The sequence below is a fragment of the Scyliorhinus torazame genome, chromosome 11 (assembly GCF_047496885.1).
Source record: "Scyliorhinus torazame isolate Kashiwa2021f chromosome 11, sScyTor2.1, whole genome shotgun sequence".
NCBI lineage: Eukaryota > Metazoa > Chordata > Chondrichthyes > Carcharhiniformes > Scyliorhinidae > Scyliorhinus > Scyliorhinus torazame.
This window is the reverse complement of record NC_092717.1, coordinates 239,864,067-239,888,506: the sequence shown is the minus strand read 5'-3', so window position 1 is coordinate 239,888,506 and position 24,440 is coordinate 239,864,067. Positions and strand designations below refer to the sequence as shown.

The following is a 24,440-nucleotide window of genomic DNA, read 5'->3' as shown; positions in this document are numbered from 1 at the left end:
CCGTGGAGTTGGCGAGGAGATGGGCAGCCTTAGGTCAAGTGAAGATGGCACTGTTTATGAAAAATTCTAGGGGCTGTTTAGCACTGGGCTAAATCGCTGGCTTTGAAAGCAGACCAAGGCAGGCCAGCAGCATGGTTCAATTCCCGTACCAGCCTCCCCGAACAGGCGCCGGAATGTGGCGACTAGGGGCTTTTCACAGTAACTTCATTTGAAGCCTACTTGTGACAATAAGCGATTTTCATTTCATTTCAAAATTGTATAGGTCGGGGCCACCGGGGGAGGATCAGGGGACATGGGAGTCCCTGGACAGATTGGAGTATCCAAGGTTGGAGGAGGAAGATAGGGCCAGACTGGAAAAGTCGGTGGGGGAACAGGAGGTAATTGGGAAAATGCAATCGGGGAAGGTGGCAGGACCAGATGGGTTCCCAGTGGAGTATTACAAGAAATTTAATGACAAATTGACGCCACTGATGGTGGGGATGTTTGAGGCGGCGATAGGGAAGGGGGTGCTGCCACAAACATTGGGGCAGGCTTCGATCTTCCTGCTGTTAAAGAAAGATAAGGACCTAACGGAGTGTGGCTCGTGTAGGTTTATATCGCTACAAAATGTAGACGCCAAGATACTGGTAGCAAGGTTGGTGGGGTGCCTCCCGAAGGTGATAGGGGAATACCAGACAGGTATTCAGAAAGGAGGGCAACATAATCATGATGCCAGCTGAGGGTAAGGAGACGGAGGTGGTGGTTGTGCTTGACGTGGAAAAGGCGTCTGGTCGGGTAGAATCGGGGTCCTTGATATCGGTTCTCGAGAGGTTTGGGATTGGGTCAGGATTTACGGAATGGGTACAGCCACTGTATAAGGAACCGATGGAGAGTATCGAGCAAGAGTTCGGGGTACTTGGGAGGGCTGCCATTCGTAGGGCAGCAACCCACTTCAGGTATTTCGGGGTGCAGGTGGCGCGGGATTGGGGGGGGATTTGGCTTCCCGCATTTATTAGATTTTTATTGGGCGGTGAATGCAGAAAAGATGAGGAATTAGGTTGCTGGGGGGCGGGGGAGTCCTGTTGGAGGCTCTGTGTAGGGGGTCGGGTTGAGGGCGTTGGTAATCCTCCTCTCCCCCTCCCAATGGCCCCGGGCAAGTATTCTGGGATGCCGGCGGTGGTGGCAACACTGAAGATTCGGAGGCAGTTGAGGCAGCACTTTAAGCTGGGGGCTGGGTATGGGGCGATGCCAATCGGGGGAATCACAGGTTTGAGCCGGAGAAGAGACGTTTCAAAGATGTGAGGAGAGGGAGGTCAGGGTATTAAAAGACCTGTTCCTGGTGGTGGTGGTGGTGCTAGGAAGGACAATGTGTCCATGGAGCGGATTAAAGCGAAGTCGGAAGAAGAATTGGGGAGGTTATAGAAGAAGGTCTGTGTGTGGTGTAAGGTGCTCCGAAAGGTGAATGTCTCAACCTCATGCATGAGATTGGGGCTGATACAGCTGAAGGTCGTGTATAGGGCGCACCTCACAAGGGCCGAGCCAAATATTTGAGGGAATGGAGGACATGTGTGAGCGTTGCGGGGTAGGCCTGCAAACCATGTACATAAGTTTTGGTCCTGTCCAAAGCTGGAGAGGTACTGGAGGAAGGTTCTCAGGGGATACTACACGTGAACTTTGAACCAAGTCCCCTCGAAGCCATTTTCGGGGTGTCAGACCGGCCCGAGCTGCAGGCAGGTATGGAAGCAGAAGCGTTAGCCCTCCCCTCGCTGACTGCCCAGGGGCGGGTCCTGTTGGGGTGGAGGTCAGCTTCTCCACCCTGTGCCTCGGCTTGGCAGGGGCACCTATTTGAATTTCAGACTCTCGAGAAGGTGAAATTTGAGCTGAGGGGGATGGAGGGGATGAAGGAGGGCTTCTACAGTTCATGGGGACTGTTTATTACGCACTTTTGAGAATTAGGTGCCATTGAACATGGGGGGTGGGGTGTTATTGTTGCACTGCTTACTGATTGACTGTTAACTTATATCTGGAATACATTAGTAGATGTATTGGCCTGTATATTGAGGGGGGTATTGTTTCTGGGGGAGTTATTGTGTTTGTTTCTCTTTCTTTTGTTGTTTATTTGATGAAAATGTGGAGAATAAAATGATTTTGAAAAAAAAGGCTGGGCAAACATTGGGAGGATGTTTCCACTCACGGGAGAGTGTAGGACCAGACAGCATAGGCACAAAATAAGGGGGTACTCATTTAAGACGGATTGGAGGAAGAATTTCTTCTGTCAAAGGGGCTGAATCTTTGGAATTCTTTACCCCAGGGAGCCGTGGAGGCCAAGTCCTTGAACAATTTCAAGGCCGAGATCGACAGATTTTTAAAGGTTATGGAGATAAGGCAGAAAGTAGACTTAGTGAGTGCTTGATCAGCAATGATCTTATTAAATGACAGAGCGGGCTCAAAGGAGCGAATGGTCCACTCCTGTTCCTATTTCTTATGGCCTTACAACATTCCTACTCTGCACATAATTAAAAGGATAAAAATAATTGTAGAGTGGTAAAAGATTGAACTATTTGGTCTTGCAAATAAAACATGAATAATTAACTTAAAGTAAAAGCACCACATTTCACACAATTCTGCGGTGGATCTGGAATAACATTTTTCAATACCCCATCCTCCACGAGGGTCAAGAAGAATTTCTTTGAGGGGGGGGGGGGTTTGGTTTGCTATTAATGGTTGAAGATTCAAACTGAGTCATGTTTCTATGGCAATCCAATGTCAGAGCTGGGTAGATTGTAATTTCTCATGGCAATGTTGATTATTAACCAGCCTGCCTGGTTCATTGCGGAGACTGAGGGTAGATCAGCCTCAGAGAGCTGAATTCTCCCCCAAAATACCCCTGCAGTAATCTCACCAGATTCAAAAATAATAAAGAAGATTTTTGATATGGCACAACAAGGCGTCATGAATTTAAACATCACTGCAATTGAGAAGGTTTAGTAAAAAAAAAAAACTTTATGTAGAGTTGCTAAATTTTGAAATAGTTGAGGTACAGGTAATTGAATCTTTTTAAGGGGAAAATATAGATATGGTTGAAAGAGAAATACATTTAGAATTAGTGACAGAGCTGGCTGCGTGATTCATCATGGTTTGCTCCAGGAAAAGAGTGGGTAAAGATACACTGTCCAAATAGCCTACGTCTGGGCTCTAAACTGCTGTGGTCCTACAAATGTGCACGCTAATGTCACAACAGATCGTATGGTCCTGGTTGAACAAGCAATGGGATTTTAAATACTGGATGAGCTGCGCAGTTTCAGCTGACTAAAATCCAGCAATAGCCACGTACACATGTGGTCGTCCTGAAGCCTAAACTTCTCCCATCACCGCGTTCTCCCATTTACTGCTCCGAGTTTTCTTCGCCCATCTAAGGACCATTTCTCTATCCTTAAAACGGAGGAATCTCACCACTATGGCTCTGGGAATTTCTCCTGCTCTCGGTCCTCGCGCCATCACTCGGTATGCTCCCTCCACCTCCAACGGACCCGCCGGGGCCTCCGCTCCCATTAACGAGTGCAGCATCGTGCTCACATATGCCCCGACGTCCGCTCCCTCCACACCTTCAGGAAGACCAAGAATCCTCAGGTTGTTCCTCCTTGCGTTGTTTTCCAGTGCCTCCAACCTTTCCACACATCGTTTCTGATGTGCCTCCTGCGTCTCAGTCTTCACCACCAGGCCCTGTATATCGTCCTCATTCTCGGCTGCCTTTGCCTTCACGACCCAAAGCTCCCGCTCCTGGGTCTTTTGTTCCTCCTTTAGCCCTTCGATCGCCTGTAGTATCGGGGCCAACAGCTCTTTCTTCATTTCCTTTTTGATCTCTTCCACACAGCATTTCAAGAACTCTTGTTGTTCAGGGCCCCATGTTAAACTGCCACCTTCCGACGCCATCTTGGTTTTTGCTTGCCTTCCTTGCCGCTGTTCTAAAGGATCCACTGCAATCTGGCCACTCTCTCCTCCTTTTTCCATCCGTATCCAGGGGGGATTCCCTTCTGGTTTACCGCACAGTGTTTTTAGCCGTCAAAATTGCCGTTGGGGCTCCTATCAAGAGCCCAAAAGTCCGTTTCACAGGGAGCTGCCGAAACGTGCGACTCAGCTGGTCATCGCCGCACCCGGAAGTCGAGTGTGATATTTTCAGTGGCTTGGTTTGGAATCGTCTGCAGCACAGTAATGGATATCCACGCAGGCCAAATGTCTGGCTGACTGAATAATGGATACCCACTAGATGGCGTGCTAGCCAACTGAATGTTCAGAAGCAGCGACAGAAAATGCTACTTGGCATCCAAAGGGAAAAAAAGACACGTTACCAGTTCAAATGCAGCCCTTCATCGGATTCTCTTTAGATCTCATCTACTGGTCCAAATGTCTTTTTTAAAATTAAATTAAGTAAAGCACAGCAAGTGTAGATCATTGAAAATGCACAATGAAAAGTGTATGCTCCAGACAGCTTAGGGACTGCCATCAGCGATCTTGCTTTCTTTTGCCAGAGTCCTTATTTTCAAACCTGTGTTATAAATCTATCCAATAGAATGGGGGCTGTTTACCAGCATCCATAACGGTAGAGAAACTGCTCTACTACTGAGATAGACCCAGGCTAGCATTCAAACGCAGAGGCAGAGCGGTTTCTCTGCCATTATGGAGAAAGAGCTCACCACTCCACAAATGGCTGCTACTGCTACACGCTGATCCGCAAACTTCACAAAATGATCACAATTCAGTGAAAGGTCCCAGAGGCAGCTGCTTTGCAGCACCCTATGTATGTACGGTTTCTTATAGTGTAAAGTCGGGCACTGAAGGCTAGCCGTAGATCAGAATTGGCTAAAGGCCCAGATTTCAAAGTGTATACATTTCAGCACGCAACTGATTTGGGCCTCTCAATAAGCATCCGTGTTTGTTTTGCTGTTATCTATTTTTTATTGGGGGTGGGGGGAGAGGGGGAGCGATGATTACTCTGGCAGTGGTTACATCACTTTTAAAGCTGCGCAGGTAATTGTATGCAAGTGTTTAAAAAACTGGGCTGCGGACTTCTCGCGACGGGGATGTGCTGAACAGACGCACAAAACGTGGCTCTCCTCCTGGAAACGCGAATTTATTGACTTTTAAGCCAAAATAGTCCACTAAATCCGGGGGAAAACCCTCGCACTCCTCCAACACCTCCATGACGAAGGAGACATGGCAAGTAGCAGCAATCCTAGGGGCCGAAGAGATGGAAAAAGCAGCAAGAGCCAGGAGAGAAGGACCGAGGCGATGGCAAGCACATGGGGCAACGAGGTCCTGGCCACACCCGAGCGTGATCTAGGGGCCGCCGGATCGTGTGCAGGGCTACCTCTCGATGAATGAATGGAGTTCCTAACACAAGAGCTCAAAGACACCATCAAAGAACAATATAGAATAAAGAAAAGTACAGCACAGGAACAGGCCCTTTGGCCCTCCAAGCCTGCGCCGACCATGCTGCCCGTCTAAACTAAAATCTTCTACACTTCCGGGGTCCGTATCCCTCTACTGCCATCCTATTCATGTATTTGTCAAGATGCCCCTTAAATGTCACAATCGTCCCTGCTTCCACCACCACCTCCGGCAGCGAGTTCCAGGCACCCACTACCCTCTGTGTAAAAAAACTTGCCTTGTACATCTCCTCTAAACCTTGCCCCTCGCACCTTAAACCTATGCCCCCTAATAATTGACCCCTCTACCCTGAGAAAAAGCCTCTCACTATCCACTCTGTCTATGCCGATCATAATTTTGTAGACCTCTATCAGGTCGCCCCTCAACCTCCTTCGTTCCAGTGAGAACAAACCAAGTTTATTCAACGTCTCCTCATAGCTAATGCCCTCCATACCAGGCAACATCCTGGTAAAACTCTTCTGCACCCTCTCTAAAGCCTCCACATCCCTTCCGGTAGTGTGGCGACCAGAATTAAACACTATACCCCCAAGTGTTGCCTAACTAAGGTTCTATACAGCTGCAACATGACTTGCCAATTTTTATAATCAATGCCCCGGCCAATGAAGGCAAGCATGCCGTCTGCTTTCTTGACTACCTCCTCCACCCGTGTTGCGCCTTTCAGTGACCTGTGGACCTGTACTGCAAGATCTCTCTGACTGTCAATACTCTTGAGGGTTCTACCATTCACTGAATATTCCCCACCTGTATTAGACCTTCCAAAATGCATTACCTCACATTTGTCCGGATTAAACTCCATCTGCCATCTTGCCGCCCAAGTCTCCAAACGATCTAAATCCTGCTGTATCCTCTGTCAGTCCTCATCACCATCCGCAATTCCACCAACCTTTGTGTCGTCCGCAAACTTACTAATCAGACCAGTTACATTTTCCTCCAAATCATTTATATATACTACGAACAGCAAATTGGAAATGATGGCAATGGTCAAAGTGGAGGTATAGAGGCATTGGTCAATCTGCAAGCAGCGTTACAAAAGACAGAAAGGCAGCTAAAAACGCAGGAAGCGATGATCAGAGAGCTGGAGAAGGGACACCAATGGGGAAGGTGGAGGACCAAGAAAATCAATCGCGCCGCTAGGACCTCCGCATTGTGGGCCTACCAGAGGAAACAGAGGGCCTGGAGGAAACAGAGGACATGAACCCTACGGAGTATGTGGTCCAGCTGCTGGGCAAACTGGATGGAAGGGAATTATTGATTTGATTTATTGTCACATGTATTAGTATACAGTGAAAAGTATTGTTTCTTGCATGCTATACAGAGAATGTATACCGTACATATGTAATGTTACAGAATGTAATGTTACAGTCATAACTAGGATGTAGAGAAAAGATCAACTTAATACGAGGTAGGTCCATTCAAAAGTCTGATGGCAGCAGGGAAGAAGCGGTTCTTGAGTTGGTTGGTACGTGACCTCAAACTTTGGTATCTTTTTCCTGACGGAAGAAGGTGGAAGAGAGTATGTCGGGGGGGGGGGGGTCCTTAATTATGCTGATTTGCCTTTCCGAGGCATCAAGAATTATAGACAGAGTCAATGGATGGGAGGTTGGTTTGCATGATGGACTGGGCTACATTCACAACCTTTTGTTTCCTGTGGTCTTGGGCAGAGCAGGAACCATTCCAAGCTGTGATACAACCAGAAAGAATGCTTTCATTGGTGCATCTGTAAAAGTTGGTGAGAGTCGTAGCTGACATGACAAATTTCCTTAGGCTTCTGAGAAAGTAGTCGTTGGTGGGCTTTCTTAACTATAGTGTCGGCATGGTGGGACCAGGACAGGTTGTTGGTAATCTGGACACCTAAAAACTTGAAGCTCTCGACCCTTTCTACTTCGTTCCCATTGATGTAGTCAGGGGTATTTTCTCCTCTATGCTTCCTGAAGTCGATGACGATCTCCTTTGTTTTGTTGACATTGAGGGAGAGATTATTGTCATTGCACCAATTCACTAGATTTTCTATCTTATTCCTGTATGTCTCGTCCCCAAACCCCCGGAAGTGGTCAGAGCCCACAGGTCACTCTGGCCAAACCCCCAAGGCCGTGGAACATAATTGCGAAACTGCACGGTACCAATACAGGAAAGGGATCCTTAACTGGGCAAGACACACAAGGTCTTGTAATTGGGAGGGACACTTGATCCATATAGGCCAGGACATTGGGGCAGACCTGGCCAAGCTAAGCGCCGGGCGGAATTTAACAAAGCTAATAATCAAAATTATTATGGCACTCCCCCATCAGAATAGTCACCTGGAATATCAGGGGACTTAACAGCCCAGTGAAAAGATCCAGAGTTTTCGCCCACCTGAACCGTATGAAAGCTGACATAGTCTTCCTGCAGGAGACCCATCTGAAGGAGAAGGACCGACTCCGGTGAAAGAGTGGGTGGGACAGACGTCCCATTTGTGCTGTGAGTCAAGGGCAAGGCAGGGTGACCATACTGCTCAGTAAGAGGACAGTATTTACAGTGAAGAGGATGGTATGGACCATGGGGGAATGGTACGTCATGGTTAGCATTGTCCTGGAGGGGGCACCAGTGGTATTTACAAACGCGTATGCTCCCAACTGGGATAACGCGGAATTCATTAAAAAGACCATGGCGGAAATCCCCGACAGACACACACCGACTCATGGGGGGTGGGGGACTTTAACGGACAGACAGATCAAACCCCAAATCGGGGAAAAAGTCAAACATGGCGAAGGAACTGAGCATGTTCATGGAACAGATGGGGGCAGTTGACCCATGGAGGTTCACACACCCAGGGGAGGAGTTCCCCTTTCCCATGTACACAGGGTCTACACCAGGATAGACTTATTTGTGATGGGGAAAGCAGTGTTTCCAGGGATAGTGGGAGCAGAGTACTCAGCAATTGTAATCGCTGACCACACTCCCCACTACATGGATGTGAGGTTGGAGTCGGGCCGGATACAATGCCCTCCATGGAGGCTGGACACGGCCCTCTTTGTCAATAAGGCATTCTGTGAACAAATATCACAGGCCACAGATGGTACTTTACCAACAACCAGAATGGGACAATCTCAGCCTCCACAGGGGAGGCACTGAAGCCAGTGATAAGGGGGGGGAAATTATTGCATACAAGGAGCGCAAAGATAGGGAGGGAACGGCTTGGCAATAACTAGATGACTCCATACTGTAAGGGGACCGACGGTACTCCATGGTCCTGACTTTAGAGTTACTGGCGGAGAGGAAGAAGCTACAAATGGACCTTGACCTGTTCTCCACGGGAAAAGCAATGCAGCAGCTCCGCCAGATACAGAGGACCTTTTACTAGCACTGAGACAAAGCCAGTCGTCTGTTGGCTCACTAGATGAGAAAGCAGGCAGCAACGAGGGAAATGGCTCAGGTTAGGGACAGCAACAGCATACTAGTCACCACGCCAGAAAGGGTCAATGAGGCCTTTGCAACCTTCTACTGGGCGACACAAGGGGGACTCAGGGATGAAGCAGTTCCTCAATGGCCTGGCCATGCCAGTTGTAGGGAAAGAGAAGATACAGGGCCTGAAAGCACTTAGAACTGGGCTAAGTCATAGAGAGTAAGAGAGTAAGAGAGTGAGAGAGTGAGAGAGTGAGAGAGAGAGAGAGAGAGAGAGAGAGAGAGAGAGAGAGAGAGAGAGAGAGAGGGTTCGACCATTGGGTGGCCACACAGAAAGAGCGAGGGGTTGGGTAAAGAAACAGGGGGCAGAATGGGTAAAACTGCAGGAGAGTTCCCGCATCGGGACATCCCTTCAAGCCCTAGTCACTACTGCACTACCATCCCCCCTGACCAAGTATGCAAGAAATCCAGTGGTCGTAGCCACGTTTCGCATGTGGTACTAGATGAGACAACACTTCGGGCTTACAGGTCAGTAAGAACTCTTTATGAGGAGGAGGACCGACGCCCTAGCCTTTGCCTCCCTGATTGCCCACTGGAGAATCCTGCTCAGCTGGCTATCAACAGAACCACCCAAAGCTGCAGACTGGCTCTACGACTTGGTAGATTTTCTCAAGCTGGAGAAAATAAAATTTGCCATCCGGGGGTCAGAGGAGTGCTTCCACAGGACGTGGAAGCCGTTCACCACCTTGTTCCAAGAACTGTTTGTAGCCAGCAATGCGAGCAACCAGGGTGGGGGGCAAGCTGAAACCCAAATTAAACTGTAAATAGACAGATGTAAATACGTGCTCGGGCCACACTGGGGATTATAATAGATGTAGGCGACTAAAGGGGGCCATGGCCAGAGCAGAAGAGAAGTCAATAATTGTCTGTAAATATATGTGCTGATTTCTGCTTATAGAACATAGAACTGTACAGCACAGTACAGGTCCTTCGGCCCACGATGTTGTGCCGAACTAGTCTGAAACTAAGATCAAATCAACCTACTCCCAATCATTCTAATGCACTCCATGTGCCTATCCAATAACCGCTTGAAAGTTCCTAAAGTGTCCGACTCCACTACCATAGCTAGAAGTGCGTTCCACGCCCCAACCACTCTCTCAGTAAAGAAACTACCTCTGACATCCCTCCTATATCTTCCACCATGAACCTTATGGTTATGCCCCCTTGTAACAGCTACATCCACCCGAGGAAAAAGTCGGTGAATATCCACTTTATCTATCCCTCTCATCATCTTATACACCTCAATTAAGTCACCTCTCATCCTCCTTCGCTGCAATGAGAAAAGCCCTAGCTCCTTCAACCTTTCCCCATAAGACCTACCCTCCAATCCAGGCAGCTATCCTGGTAAATCTCCTTTGCACCCTTTCCAATGCTTCCACATCCTTCCGATAATGAGGTGACCAGAACTGCATACAATACTCCAAATGTGGTCTAACCAAGGTCTTGTACAGTTGCAGCATAACCTCACGGCTCTTAAACTCAATCCCCCTGTTAATAAATGCTAACACACGATAGGCTTTCTTCACAAGGCTCTATCCACTTGGGTGGCAACTTTCAGAGATCTATGGACATGAACTCCGAGATCTCTCTGCTCCTCCACATTCTTCAGAACCCTGCCGTTAACCCTGTAATCCGCATTCAAATTTGTCCTACCAAAATGAATCACCTCCCACTTATCAGGGTTAAACTCCATCTGCCATTTTTCGGCCCAGCTCTGCATCCTATCTATGTCTCTTTGCAGCCTACAACAGCCCTCCACATTATCCACTACTCCACCAATCTTGGTGTCATCAGCAAATTTACTAACCCAACCTTCAACTCCATCATCCAAGTCATTGATAAAAATCACAAATAGCAGAGGACCCAGCACTGATCCCAGTGGTACACTGCTGTTGACTGGGCTCCAGGATAAAAATTTACAATCTACCACCACCCTCTGTCTTCTATGTGATAGCCAGTTACTGATCAAATCGGCCAAATTTCCCTCTATGCCATGCCTCCTTATGTTCTGCATGAGCCGACCGTGGGGCACCTTATCAAACGCCTTACTAAAATCCATGTATACGACATCAACTGCTCTACCTTCATCTATGTACTTAGTTACCTCCTCAAAGAATACAATCAAACTTGTGAGGCAAGACTTAACCCTCACAAATCCGTGCTGACTATCCTGGATTAAGCCGTATCTTTCCAAATGATCATAAATCCTATACCTCAGGACCCTTTCCAATAATTTACCTATAACCAAAGTGAGACTAACCAGCCTATAATTCCCAGGGTTATACCTATTCCCTTTCCTGAACAAGGGGACAACATTCGCCTCTCTCCAGGCTTCTGGCACTATTCCTGTAGACAGTGAGGACATAAAGATCAAAGCCAAAGGCTCTGCAATCTCATCGCTCGCCTCCCAAAGAATCCCAAGATATATCCCATCAGGCCCAGGGGACTTATCTATCTTCAGGCTTGTCAAAATTTCTAACACATCTTCCTTCCGAATATCTACCTCCTCCAGCCTACCAACCTTGTCTTTGTTTAGTTATTATTTACTATTTTTCCCCTTTTTGTGTGGTTGTGCAATATATAACTTAAGAACTTAAAACTAATAAAAAATTTTTTTTTTTTTTTTTTAAACTGGGCTGCGAGAATAAAGGTGGCCCACCTGTGCCATTTAGAGTGCTATTCCTTTTGGTGTAGCGGTCTCGAATGAGAATGCCTATTGTTCGCACATTGTCCCTCAGCATTTTGCCTTGCGCTTGCACCATGAAGAGATAGGTATTTGCTGAAAGAGAAAAGGGTTAAACAAATTGCTTGTTATTTGGCACCAACATGCAAATACATCACTGAAAACAAATTTTGCACAGTATCCCACATTCTACATCCTGGAAGGAAATGGTCTACTTATTGTATTCCAGCAATCTGATTGTTGGTTCGATGAAATCAACAATGGGTCGATGCAAAATTGCTACAAACGCAATACGCTTGGCTTCAAATGTTTTGCATTGTCGAACCAAATAAACTCCAAGGGATTAATCATTACAAAGAGCAATGTAACAACAGGTTTCCTTTGGAAACCCCGACGTTTGGAACTATCCCAGGCCCTTGTATTAACTGGCACCCATTTTCAAGTAAATGTGCAAAGAATCAAGTCATTTATACAAGCTGTAACATCACTGCGTCATGCAAATAGAAACCTCCAACCAACCAACCAGAGGAAACAATAACATCAGATGTGGAGAGAAAGTAAGCACAATACAATAGATACAGGAAGATCTGTAGAGAGAGAAACAGGAAGCATCTGTAGAGAGAGAAACAGAATTAACGGATGAGATCGTCCGGCTGCTCACTCCCCGGTTCCCGTGAATTTCCCGGCAGTGTAGGGTGGATTCAATGGGAAATCCCATTGACAGCGAGGGGACCAGAAGATCCCATCTTTGGCCAACGGCAGACCACCTACTGCGGCCAAGGAACACGCTGTGGGGAGGCCAGAGAATTTCACCCAATGTTTCAGGTCAATACTTCAGGACCCTCCGTCATAGTTCGAATGTTGCTTGACCTGCTGAGTATTTGGAGAATTTTCTGTTTTTATTTCAGATTTCCAGCACTGCAGTATTGTACTTTTGCACAAAACAATAGGCTATCTTTGGCCTTGAGCAGCTTCAGAGATTGTGCCTGGCTACTTAAAGTGTTACACATCCATTGGCGCCATGCAAAATCAAAGACCCCTCCCAAGAGGGTTATTCTCTCTTCCAACATCTTCCATCGAGAAAAAGATGCAAAAGTTTGAGAACACGCGAGAACACGCACCTATAGATTCAAAACAGCTTCTTCCCCGCTGTTACCAGGCTCCTGACTGGTTCTCTTATGGAAGAACTGATCTCGCCACGCATCTTTACAGTTGTAGCATTGTATTCCGCATACTTCACCACTATCTCGATTTATGTATTTTCATTATGTACCCTCATGTATTTATCGTATGTTCTATGTTTTCCTGTATGGAACACACAATCTGGTGAACTGGTGCGATGACAATCATCTCTCCCTCAATGTCAACAAAACGAAGGAGATTGTCATCGACTTCAGGAAGCGTAGTGGAGAACATGCCCCTGTCTACATCATTGGGAACAAAGTAGAAAGGGTCGAGAGCTTCAAGTTTTTAGGTGTACAGATCACCAACAGCCTGTCCTGGTCCCCCCCATGCTGACACTATAGTTAAGAAAGCCCACCAACGACTCTACTTTCTCAGAAGGCTAAGGAAATTTGGCATGTCAGCTACGACCCTCACCAACTTCTACAGATGCACCATAGAAAGCATTCTTTCTGGTTGTATCACAGCTTGGTATGGAGCCTGCTCTGCCCAAGACCGCAGGAAACTACAAAAGGTCGTGAATGCAGCCCAGTCCATCACGCAAACCAGCCTCCCATCCATCGACTCTGTCTATAATTCCCGCTGCCTCAGAAAGGCAGCCAGCATAATTAAGGACCCCACGTACCCAGACATACTCTCTTCCACCTTCTTCCGTCAGGAAAAATATACCAATGTTTGAGGTCACGTACCAACCGACTCAAGAACAGCTTCTTCCCTACTGCCATCAGACATTTGAATGGACCTACCTCGTATTAAATTGATCTTTTCTCTACACCTTGCTATAACTCTAACATTATATTCTGCAGTCTCGCCTTCCTTCCCTATGTACCGTATGCAGTTTGTACAGCATGCAAGAAACAATACTTTTCACTGTATACTAATACATGTGACAATAATAAATCAAAAATGGAGTGAGCTGCCTGGACTGTACGCAGAACAATACTTTTCACTGTACTCAGTACACGTGACAATAAATCCAAATCTAAATCTAATAGATGCATTTGGAAAACCCAGCCAATTTCTGTACGTTGTATTTTAAAATACCATACAAGTACTTGCTGCCCAATTCTCTTCAACAAATTTAAAATAATTTATTCCCCTTGTATTTTTGTGCAGTCCATGGTTTGCTTAGCTTTATAACTTTATTTAGTGCCAAGACACAAGGGCCTGAGAGGTTTTGGAGTCGGGACCTGATGTCAAGTGCATTACCGAATTTAGACATTGCATCACATTGGCGCCCGACACTGATCATGGATTTTAACAAGTCAGCTATTTGATCTCCAGGTTGTGTCCTTGCCATCCTAGCCTGAAGGGTCAGTTTAAGGCTCCCAGCAGGGAGAGATCAGTAGCCTTGTAATCAGAGGTAGGTGCAGCTAATATAGGAGAATGAAGGTGCTTTCAACATTGAAAAACGTCCCAGTTGCCTGGCTATCACTGCGGGCGGGGGGGGTCCAGCATCTCTACTGGACGGCTAGCAGCCACAGATGTGACCTTAAGGCTATGTCAACTGCAGGGTAGGGAAGAGGGGGTAGTGCTTCCAGCAGAATGATGTGCTGTTTTCCCCAACCTCCCTTACTGTACCTTAGAATTCGATAGCTGTGTTCAGTTTCGGTTATACTCTGCTTTTTTATTCTGCCTGCCAAAGTGAACAATCTCACATTTCCCACATCATACTCCATCAGCCAGATTTTTGCCCACTCACTCAACCTATCTATAGCTGTCCTCTTCACAACATACTTTCCTATCTACCTTTGTTTAATCTGCAGATTTAGCTTGCATGCCTTAGACCCCTTATCCAAGTAAATTATATAAAGCGGAGGTCCCCACAGAGACCCTGCGGAACTCTACCCATCACAACCTGTCAATCAGAAAAAGACCCATTTATGCATTTTCTGCCAGCCAACCTTCTATGTTACACCATGAGCTTTTACCTTCCGCAATACCATTGTTGGCCTTATCAAATGCCTTCTGGAAATTCAAGTACAGCTCAGCTACAGACCTCCCTTTAGCCACGGCAAACCTCACTCTTACAAAGAAGCAGCTTGCCGTTTCCCTCTCCTGAACCCTCACTGTGAGGGATGTCTCTGGAAATGAGCAATGAGAGAGAAGGAACAGCCTCAACTGAAATTCTTTTAAAGCATGGAATATAACAGCCCCTAGGGTGCACAAGGTGCTATCGAAGGACGAAATAGGGGAGGAGAAGGTGTCAGATGTCAATAAGGAATTAATGGAGTGTGAGGGAGCCCTGGTGGGAATATTAAGCGCAGGTGGGAGGGAAAGCTGGAAGGGGAGGTAGGGGCAGAGGCTTGGGCAGAGGGTGAACGTGTCTTCATCATGTGCAAGGTGAAGCTTCATCCAGTTCAAAGTGGTACATGTAATGGTGGTGAGGTGTGGGCAGTGAATGGGGGAGCCCGTGAATCACATCCACATGTTCTGGACATTCCAAGACTGACGGGGTTCTGGCAGGGGTTCTTGGGCATGATGTCCGAGGTGCTGGATGTGGTGGTGGTCCCGAGTCCAGAAGTGGTGATATCTGGGGTGTCAGAAGATCCAGAAGTCCAGGGGGTGAAAGAGGCTGATGTTTTGGCCTTTGCCTCCCTGATAGCCGGAGACAGGTTTTGCTTGGGTGGCGGGACTCAGAGCTGCTGAAGGGGGAATTCCTGAAGCTGGAGAAGGTTACGTTCGCCTTGAGGGGGTCGGCAGATGGGTTTATCTGGAGGTGGAAGCAGTTTATTGATTTCTTTAAGGAGACTGGAGAGATCAGCAAGGGGGTGGGTTAAATGGGAAGGCGGGATGTGAGGAGGGGTTGGCGTCAGGGGAGCAGGGGAGGAGTGGGGTTGTTTATTGAATTAATAATAATAATTTTTATTAGTGTCACAAGTAGGCTTACATAACACTGCAATGAAGTTACTGTGAAAATCCCCTCGTCGCACATTCCGGCACCTGTTCGGGTACACAGAAGGAGAATTTAGAATGTCCAGTTCACCAAGTAGCACGTCTTTCGCGATTTGTGGGATGAAACCAGAGCACCTGGAGGAAACCCGCGAAGACACAGGGCGAACGTGCAGACTCAGCACAGACAGTGACCCAAGCCAGGAATCGAACCTGGGTCCCCGGCGCTATAGTGCAACAAAATGCTAACCACCATGCTCCCGTGAATTGTTTGGTTGTTCTGATTCTGTTTGTAAATATGAAAATGTCTTGAATAAAAATATTTTTTAAAAAAAGAATAAATCAACAAGAGAGTGAGCCAGGGAATGAGAGACAATGCTATGTCCCAGTGTATGGCTTTTGTCATGGGAGTGTCCCTTTAAGAAAGCTTTTTGTCTTATCACATGACTTCAGTGATGTCATTTTGTGGGTGGAGTTGGGCTGTGGCTGTTTGAGATGTTTGGTTTCACTTTCAGCTTTTGAGTGCTGTGGACTAGAAAATAACTGTTTTGGATTGTCGCTCCCTATTTTCATTTGAAATAGTTGTTTAAAATAGCTACCAAAATAGCTACCTGCTTTGGTACCTTAAAATATATAGTTTGCTTTCCGGAAGGGTTTAAACCTGCTAGTGAGACGGGGTCAGTATCTCAGAGAAAGCCTGTCTTATTCAAGTGTGAATGCAGAGTGCTAGGCTACACCCTTGAAAAGGGGTTTTGGTTTATGGGATTTTGGTTTTGAATTGGAACAGTTATGGGGGAATTCATTAAGTGTTATACATAGATTTATTTTTTTTAATTTTAAAGTAATTTTATTAAGATTTTGCAGAATTTTTTATAATAAAACAGTGGTAACAATAATAACAAAACTAACTAGAGTGAACATAAACATAGTGTAAAAAGAGAATATACAATAACAATTAAATAGACATTACCCCACGCGACTCTGTTATCTCACACCATCCGAATGAAGCACTCACCACCCCCCTACGGATTGCTGCTGCTGACATTTTAATTTTCCACGAGAAAGTCGACGAACGGCTGCCACCTCCGAGAGAACCCTAGCATAGATCCTCTTAAGGCAAACTTTATTTTCTCGAGGCTGAGAAACCCAGCCATGTCGTTAACCCAAGTCTCCACACTCGGGAGCTTCGAGTCCCTCCACATTAATAAAAACCGTCCCCGGGCTACTAGGGAGGCAAAGGCCAAGACGTCGGCCTCTTTTGCCCCCTGAACTCCCAGGTCTTCTGACACTCCAAAGATCGCTATCTCTGGACTCGGCACCACCCGTGTGTCAAGCACCTTGGACATTGCCCTCGCGAACCCTTGCCAGAACTCTCTAAGCTCCGGGGATGCCCAAAACCTGTGGACATGGTTTGCAGGGCTGCCCATGCATACAGCTGTCTTCTACCCAAAAAAACTTGTTCATTCTCGCTGCCGTCATGTGTGCCCAGTGGACCACCTTAAATTGAATTAGACAGAGCCTGGCACATGATCAGGAGGAATTAACCCTGCCCAGGACCTCTGCCCACAGACCTGCTTCAAACTCCTCACCGAGCTCCTCCTCCCACTTGCCCTCGAGCTCCTCCACCGGGGTTTCCTCCGCCTCCTGTAGTTCCTGGTAGATATCCCACACCTTCCCCTCCCCCATCGAGGTGCTGGAGACCACCCTGTCCTGTATCCTCAGTGGCAGCAGCGTCGGAAAGGCCATTACCTGTCTTTTCAGGAAGGCTCGTACTTGCAGATATTTAAAGACATTTCCTGGCGGCAAATTAAATTTGTCCTCTAGCACCTTCAAACTGGGAAAGCTTCCATCTATGAACAGATCTCCCATCCTTCTGATGCCTGCCCTCTGCCAGCTCTGGAACCCACCATCCATCCGACCCGGGACAAACCTGTGGTTCTTACATATCGGGGTCCAGACCGACGCTCCCTCCACCTTCTTGTACCTCCTCCACTGTCCCCAGATCCCAGTGTCGCCACCACCACCGGACTTGTGGAGTAACGGGTCGGCGAGAACAGCAAAGGAGCAGTTATCAAGCTCCCAGACTAGTACCATTACATGACGCCGCCTCCAGCTGCTCCCACACTGCCACCTCCAGCCGCACCCCCCCCCCCCGCCCCCTTCCCCCATCGCCCACTTCCTAATCATAGCTATATTGGCCGCCCAGTAGTAGTTGCGAAAGTTCGGCAGCGCCAACCCCCCGACTGGGCTCCAACAGCCATCTCCTGGATCTCCTTACTCGCGGGGTCTTATTCGCCCACACAAAGCCCGTAATGATCCTACTCGCTCGCTTAAAAAAGGCCTTAGGGATGAAGATGGGGAGGCACTGAAAGACAAACAAGGAGCATGTCCCACCTTTTAAAGTCCCCTTCCATTTGCTCCATTAACCGGGTCAGGTTGAGCCTGTGCAGTGCATCCCATTTCCTGGCCACCTGTATATCCAGGTAACGAAAACTTTTCTCTACCATCCTGAGCTGCAGCTCTTTCAGTCTCTCCTCCTGCCCCTTGGCCTGGATCACAAACAACTCGCTCTTTCCCATGTTCAGCTTGTACCCTGAAAAACTACCAAAATCCCTCAGGATCCACAGAACCTCCCCCATCCCCTCCACAGGGTCCGAAATGCACAGAAGCAAATCATCCACGTATAGCGAGACCCGATGTTCCACCACCCTCCCCCCGAACCAGTCCCTCGAGGCTCTCAGTGCCATAGCTAGCGGTTCTATAGCTAGGGCAAATAGTAACGGGGAGAGAGGACGCCCCTGCCTCGTTCCCCGGTGAAGCTAGAGGTACCCTGACCTCAGCCGGTTTGTACATGCTTGCTACAGCCACCTGGTACAGCAATTTCACCCAGCCAATAAAGCCCTCACCAAACCCGAACCTCCCCAGCGTTTCCCACAGGTACTCCCACTCCACCCGGTCAAAGGCTTTCTCTGCCTCCATCGCTGTTACCACCTCTGCCTCCCCTCCCTCTGAGTACATCATAATAATATTTAAAAGTCTCCAGACATTGGTATTGAGTTGTCTGCCTTTAACAAACCCAGTCTGGTCTTCCTCTATCACCCCGGGACGCAATCCTCAATTCTTGTGGCCAGAATCTTAGCTAGCAATTTGGCATCCACGTTTAAAAGCAAAATCGGCCTGTATGACCCGCAATGTTCCGGGTCCTTCACTCGTTTAAGAATGAGTGAGATCAAGGCCTGTGGCATTGTTGGTGGGAGGGTTCCTTTCTCTCTAGCCTCATTGAAGGTCCTCATAAGTGTTATACATAGATTACGGTAGCTGTGTGGTGTCTTTATGTTTGTAATTGATAAAAATTCTTGCTATGTGTTTACCTATATGTTAACAAAGTTCTTAGAATAAAGCTTATTTTGATTAAAGTGTCTAGGGGGACTGCTGAATCACACCTGAAGGGAAGGCTCTTGTGCTCATCCTAGCCAAATTCAACATAAAGGTTGTAGGTCAGGTGAACGCCATAACATTCTTTGCAGTTTCTAAGGCCTGGCCCATAACACTTTGATTTATTTAACCATAGTCTACAATGTTAATTGCAGAGCTCATTCTGACCTGGTGTCCTGAATAAAAACATTGTGTCGTTCAGCATTAATATGTTGATATGGGTGGGAAATCGGATTGGGATTTGTCTTCTCCTCAGGATACTGAACTGAGTTTAGGATATAATTTCCAAATGAAAGAGTCACTCGAATGCTCTTTGTTAGGTTTTCTGCAGGGATCAACTAGATAAAGCCATTCAAAAACAAGCTTTGCCAACAAATTTCTAAGAAAAACGTGGCTTTTTGACAAGTAAAATCGCCATAGTTCCAGATGACCATAGGCTGCTTTTCCCTTTGGGAGGTAGAGAGCTGACTGGTGGTGATTTAACCCGAGGATCATCACACTTGAGGTGAGGGGAAAGGCCTTCATGGGGAACCTCAGCCAGTACAGGAACTGAACCTGCGCAGTTGGCGTCGCTCCACACCACGAATCAGCTGCCCAACTAATTGGGCTAAACCAGCCCCCAAACCGAGGGGCTTTGATCATGTGATCATGCTAACCGTGGCATCACAATGACACAGCACTGGCAGCCAACAGAGCCTTTTTTACCCCTGCTAAGGAGGATTCGACAGAACCAAATGGAAGCTTTCACTTTGGTTCATTAGGAAAATCTGATTTGCTTAAAGTCACGATTTTCAGGAATGCAAATACAGCTTTTAAGTCAGGACTTACTGTGTTCCATTAGTTGCAGCCAAGATCTTTCGCACAAGTATTGAAGTGGACTTGAGCACAAAGCCTGGACTGGCACCGAGTATGTTCAATAAGTCATTGGTTAGTAAAAATACATTAATACAAGAGTTACTGCATTTACTATTCTTTACTGACAGATCAAAAACACACAAGTGTATTTTATACATGATGCCATACCACAGTGTGCAAAGCTACAACAAACAACTTAGTTACTTCACAAGAACTAAAAAGCTTAGCCATTTGCCACAAGATCAATTTAGGCATGGCAGGGATTACAGCAATACAAACTTGGCTCCCATTTGGGAAAATCATTTTTTTAAAATATGTTAATTCTTCATCAATGTGTCCAGGAAATAATTTATAAAGAAAGGGTGGAAGGCAAGGTCTATGCCCACTGGAGTTTAGAAGAATGAAACATATAGTACAAGATTCGGAGGGAACTTGATAGGGCGGGTACCTGGAGGAGGGTTCCTCTTGTGAGGGAGAGTAAAATCAGGGGACATAGTTTAAAATTATGAGGACACCACTAAGATTTGCCTTATCTCTCGCTCATAGATATGTCAGTCCAGTTGAATGAATGTAAAGCAAAGTTTATTTCTTAAGAACACATTTTGGTACATTCACACAAAATTAACTGGAAAATGCTTTTTCCCACGTCTCTCGAAATGTCCTTGAGGCATCAACAAGTGAAAGCAAAAACTTAAAGATAAAAGTGACTTCAGATTTACACAATTAAAAGTAATTTGAACAAAGGCCTTTAAAAGTAATGTTTGTTCTCCGATGGCTATAATTTCTCTGCTTATCAGTTAGACGCATCACATTCTTAAGGGAATCCTTATCTGGGTTTAGATCCTTACTTAATTTCATTGGTTCTAATTCTCAGCTGAGACCCCCTTGATTTGTTCAGGAAAGTGTCAGTCACTTAACAGGTGATTGGTTAATTAGACATTAATCAATTACTCCAAATTAATTAACTGTCCCATGACTTTTGTCCCACGTTCAAACTCCCTACTTCACGTCTGGTCTCAGCTACAATATTGTTTCAAGCGTGTCGAAGTCACCTTTTATATCATATATCAGAACTTGTAGCACATTATTCTTACATTTGAGACAGTCATGGACAGTACGCAAACAATTATAACTTACTCATATTTCTACAAATTCAGTGATTTTCAAGAATCATTTTAGCTAATATTTTAAAGGACCCCCCTCTATAATTGTTGAATCCAACAACACCCTTTAAAGACAGATGAGGAGATTTTTCTTTACTCCAAACGGGTGACTGCATTGCAGAAAATCTTTGCTCAGTCCATAAGCATGACCCCAAACTTTTATCTTAACACATTGCTCTCATGTCCATATGTCTGTGGGCGGCACGGTGGCAGAGTGGTTAGCACTGCTGCCTCACAACACCAGAGACCAGGGTTCAATTCCAGCCTCGGGTGACTGTCTGTGCAAAGTGGAGCTGAGACCACAAACAGATTGGCTATGAACTTATTGAATGGTGGAGCAGCCTCGAAGGGCCAAATTACCTTCTCCAAATGGAGTCAGAGAACAAGCTTTGCCTTATCCTGAAGTACAAGGCTATTAAATATGCCTGGCTTTCACTCTACTTCCAAGCGAATGTAACCAAGAACAAACAGAAGAGATGTCACCAATAAAAAGACTTTTGCTGTAGCAATGCTCAACTCTCCAGTAAGCATCTTGCCTTGGCTGCCAACTTCCTACTTGTTTTCCCTAAAGACAATCACAATAGGTGAGGGGGTAAAATGAAAATGGTAAATTAAGTACTTGTAAGAAGAACTTGACAAGAATGCAAGATGAAAAACTGCACCAGAAAACTAACAAAATGAAGTCTTTCATTACAAGAAGCTCAACTCCGACAATTGGTCACAAAATTATTAGATTGGTAGATGAACTAAAATAAAAGCACAGTCTATTTGTACCTAATTACATGAGCAATAACATCAATAGCATCATGCTAGAAGCAAAAAAATAACACCACTGCCATAATAAAATGCAAATATGCATGCAGTTTGTTCATTATTGCTATTAAATTCACATCTTTAGTATCAAAATATGAGGAAAAGGGAATGAATACTGCTCCAAGGCCCAGTGTTATCTAAACTTTCCACTTTGATGCTACAAATATTACAGGGAAAAATCTTATCATATGTAATCTATTGGCAAAATACAGAGTATGCTGAAAATGTGTGTGTGGTAGTTTGTTTTAAAAAAGGTGGGGGGGGGGGAAAAAAGAGAGTGGCATGGTGGCGCAGTGGTTAGCACTGCTGCCCTGGCAGTACCGAGGACCCGGGTTCGATTCCAGCCCCGGGTCACTGACCGCGCGGAGTTCGCACATTCTTCCTATGTCTGCGTGGTTCTCACCCTACAACCCAAAGATGTGCAGGGTAGGTGGATTGGTTATGCTAAATTGCCCCTTAATTGGAAAAAATTAAATTAAAAAATTTAAAATATTTTTTTAAATCCTTTTGAGGTATCAACGAATCATTACTAATCATGGCAATTTAATGTTAAACACATGCTGACCGGCAAAATGAGCAAATGAAATTGAATGCATAAGATTGAAGTGATTCATTCTGAAAGGAAAAATGAGAAATACTATTAATCAAATGGTAGAGTTTTAAAAGGAACTCAGCAGGAATAGGGATTCCTATACACAGATCTTGGAAGGTGAAGGCTATTTTTTTTTTTTTTTTTAAATGGGATCAATGGCTTTATAAATAAAGCCATATATAGTACAACAGCAAAGAATTTAAGGTAAATCTTTATAACTCAGTCAACTTCATAACTTAAACATCATAGATTATCATAGAATTTACAGTGCAGGAGGCCGCCATTCGGCCCATCGAGTCTGCCCCGGCTCTTGGAAAGAGCACCCTACCCAAGGTCAACACCTCCACCCTATCCCCATAACCCAGTGACCCCACACAACACTAAGGGCAATTTTGTACGGGAATTGAACCGCGCTGCTGGCCTGCCTTGGCCTGCTTTAAAAGCCAGATCTTTAGCCCTGTGCTAAACCAGCCCCTACTTGAACTTCAGCAAGGCTTTTGACAAGATCCCATATGGAAAGTGATAGCAAAGTAAGAGCCCATGGAATCCAAGGGAATTTGGCAAATTGGATCCAGAATTGCTGAGTGGCAGGAAGCAGAGGGTGATGGTCGAGGGACGTTTTTCTGACTGGAGGTCTGTGCCCAGTGGGGTCCCATAGGGATCAGTGTTGGGGTCCTTGCTGTTTGTGGTTTACATAAATGATTTAGACTTCAATGTAGGAGGGTTGATCAGCAAGTTCGCAGATGATACAAAAATCGGCGGGGTGCTAAATAGTGAGGAAAATACAGAGGAATGCAGACAAGCTGGTCAGATGGGTTGATCAGTGGAAAATGGAATTCAGTCCGGATAAGTGTGAGGTGAGGGGATGCAATTTTAGAACACAGAATTCCTACAGTGCAGGAGGTGGAATTTGGCCCACTGAGTCTGCACTGATCCTTGGAAAGAGCACCCTACACCGATGCACACTCCCCCACCCTGATCCCATAACACCATCTAACCTGCATATCTTTGGATTGTGGGAGGAAACCCACAGAGACATGGGGAGAAGGTGCAAACTCCACAGAGAGCAGGCCAGAATCGAACCCGGGACCCTGGTGTTGAGACAGCAGTGCTAACCACTGCACCACCATGCCGCCTCTTCGGCAGGACAAATGAAGCAAGGCAATACATGATGAATAGCAGGATCCTGGGAAGCACGTTGATCAGAGAGACCGTGGTCCCTTAAGGTAGCAAGGCAGATGGATAAGGTGATTCAGAAGGCATTTGGTATACTTATTTAAGAGCAGGAAGGATCTGCTGGAACTGTATAAAACGTTGGTTAGGACACTGCTGGAGTATTGTATACATCCACATTATAGGAGGGATGTGATAGTACTGGAAAGGGTGCAGAGGAGATTTGCCAGGATATTGCCTGGGCTAGAGAGTTTTAGTTATGAAGAGAAGATAGACTGGGGGTTGTTTCCCTTGGAGCAGAGGAGACTGAGGAGGGGCATGATTGAGATGTCTAAAATTATGAGGGGCACAAATAGAGTAGACAGGAAGAAATTATTCCCCTTGGTGTACAGATCAATGGCCAGAGGGCATAGATTTAAGGTAAGGGGCAGGAAGTCAGAGGGGATGCAAGTAAAGACTTCTTCACCCAGACGGTGGTGAGTTTGGAGCTTACTGCTTGAAAGGGTGGTGGAGGCAGAGACCCTCATAACTTTTAACAAGTATTTAGATGTGCACTTGCAATGCCAAGGTATGGGCCGAAGTGGAGGAAAATGAGACTAGAATACAAAATGGTTATTTTGTTGACTGGCGCCTACGCGATGAGCCAAAGGGCGTTTTCTGTGCTGTAAATCTTTATGACTCTGACTTCAAAAGTATTTCAATGATTGTGAAGTGTTTCGCAATATCTGGTGGTCAGGAAAAGACTCGTTATGAAAGCGGGTCTTTCCTTCTTTCGCACTTTTAC

At 46.1% G+C, this 24,440-nt stretch overlaps 1 protein-coding gene across 2 annotated transcripts in view; it reads right to left on the bottom strand.

The window, feature by feature from the left end:
• b4galt6 (UDP-Gal:betaGlcNAc beta 1,4- galactosyltransferase, polypeptide 6) overlaps positions 1–24,440 on the bottom strand; it is a 144,480-nt gene that overhangs the window by 74,280 nt on the left and 45,760 nt on the right. For both annotated transcript variants that reach the window (XM_072468485.1, XM_072468484.1), the window contains exon 2: positions 11,528–11,647. In XM_072468485.1, coding sequence (XP_072324586.1) covers positions 11,528–11,647 — 120 coding nt within the window. The remainder of the gene's footprint in view (positions 1–11,527; positions 11,648–24,440) is intronic.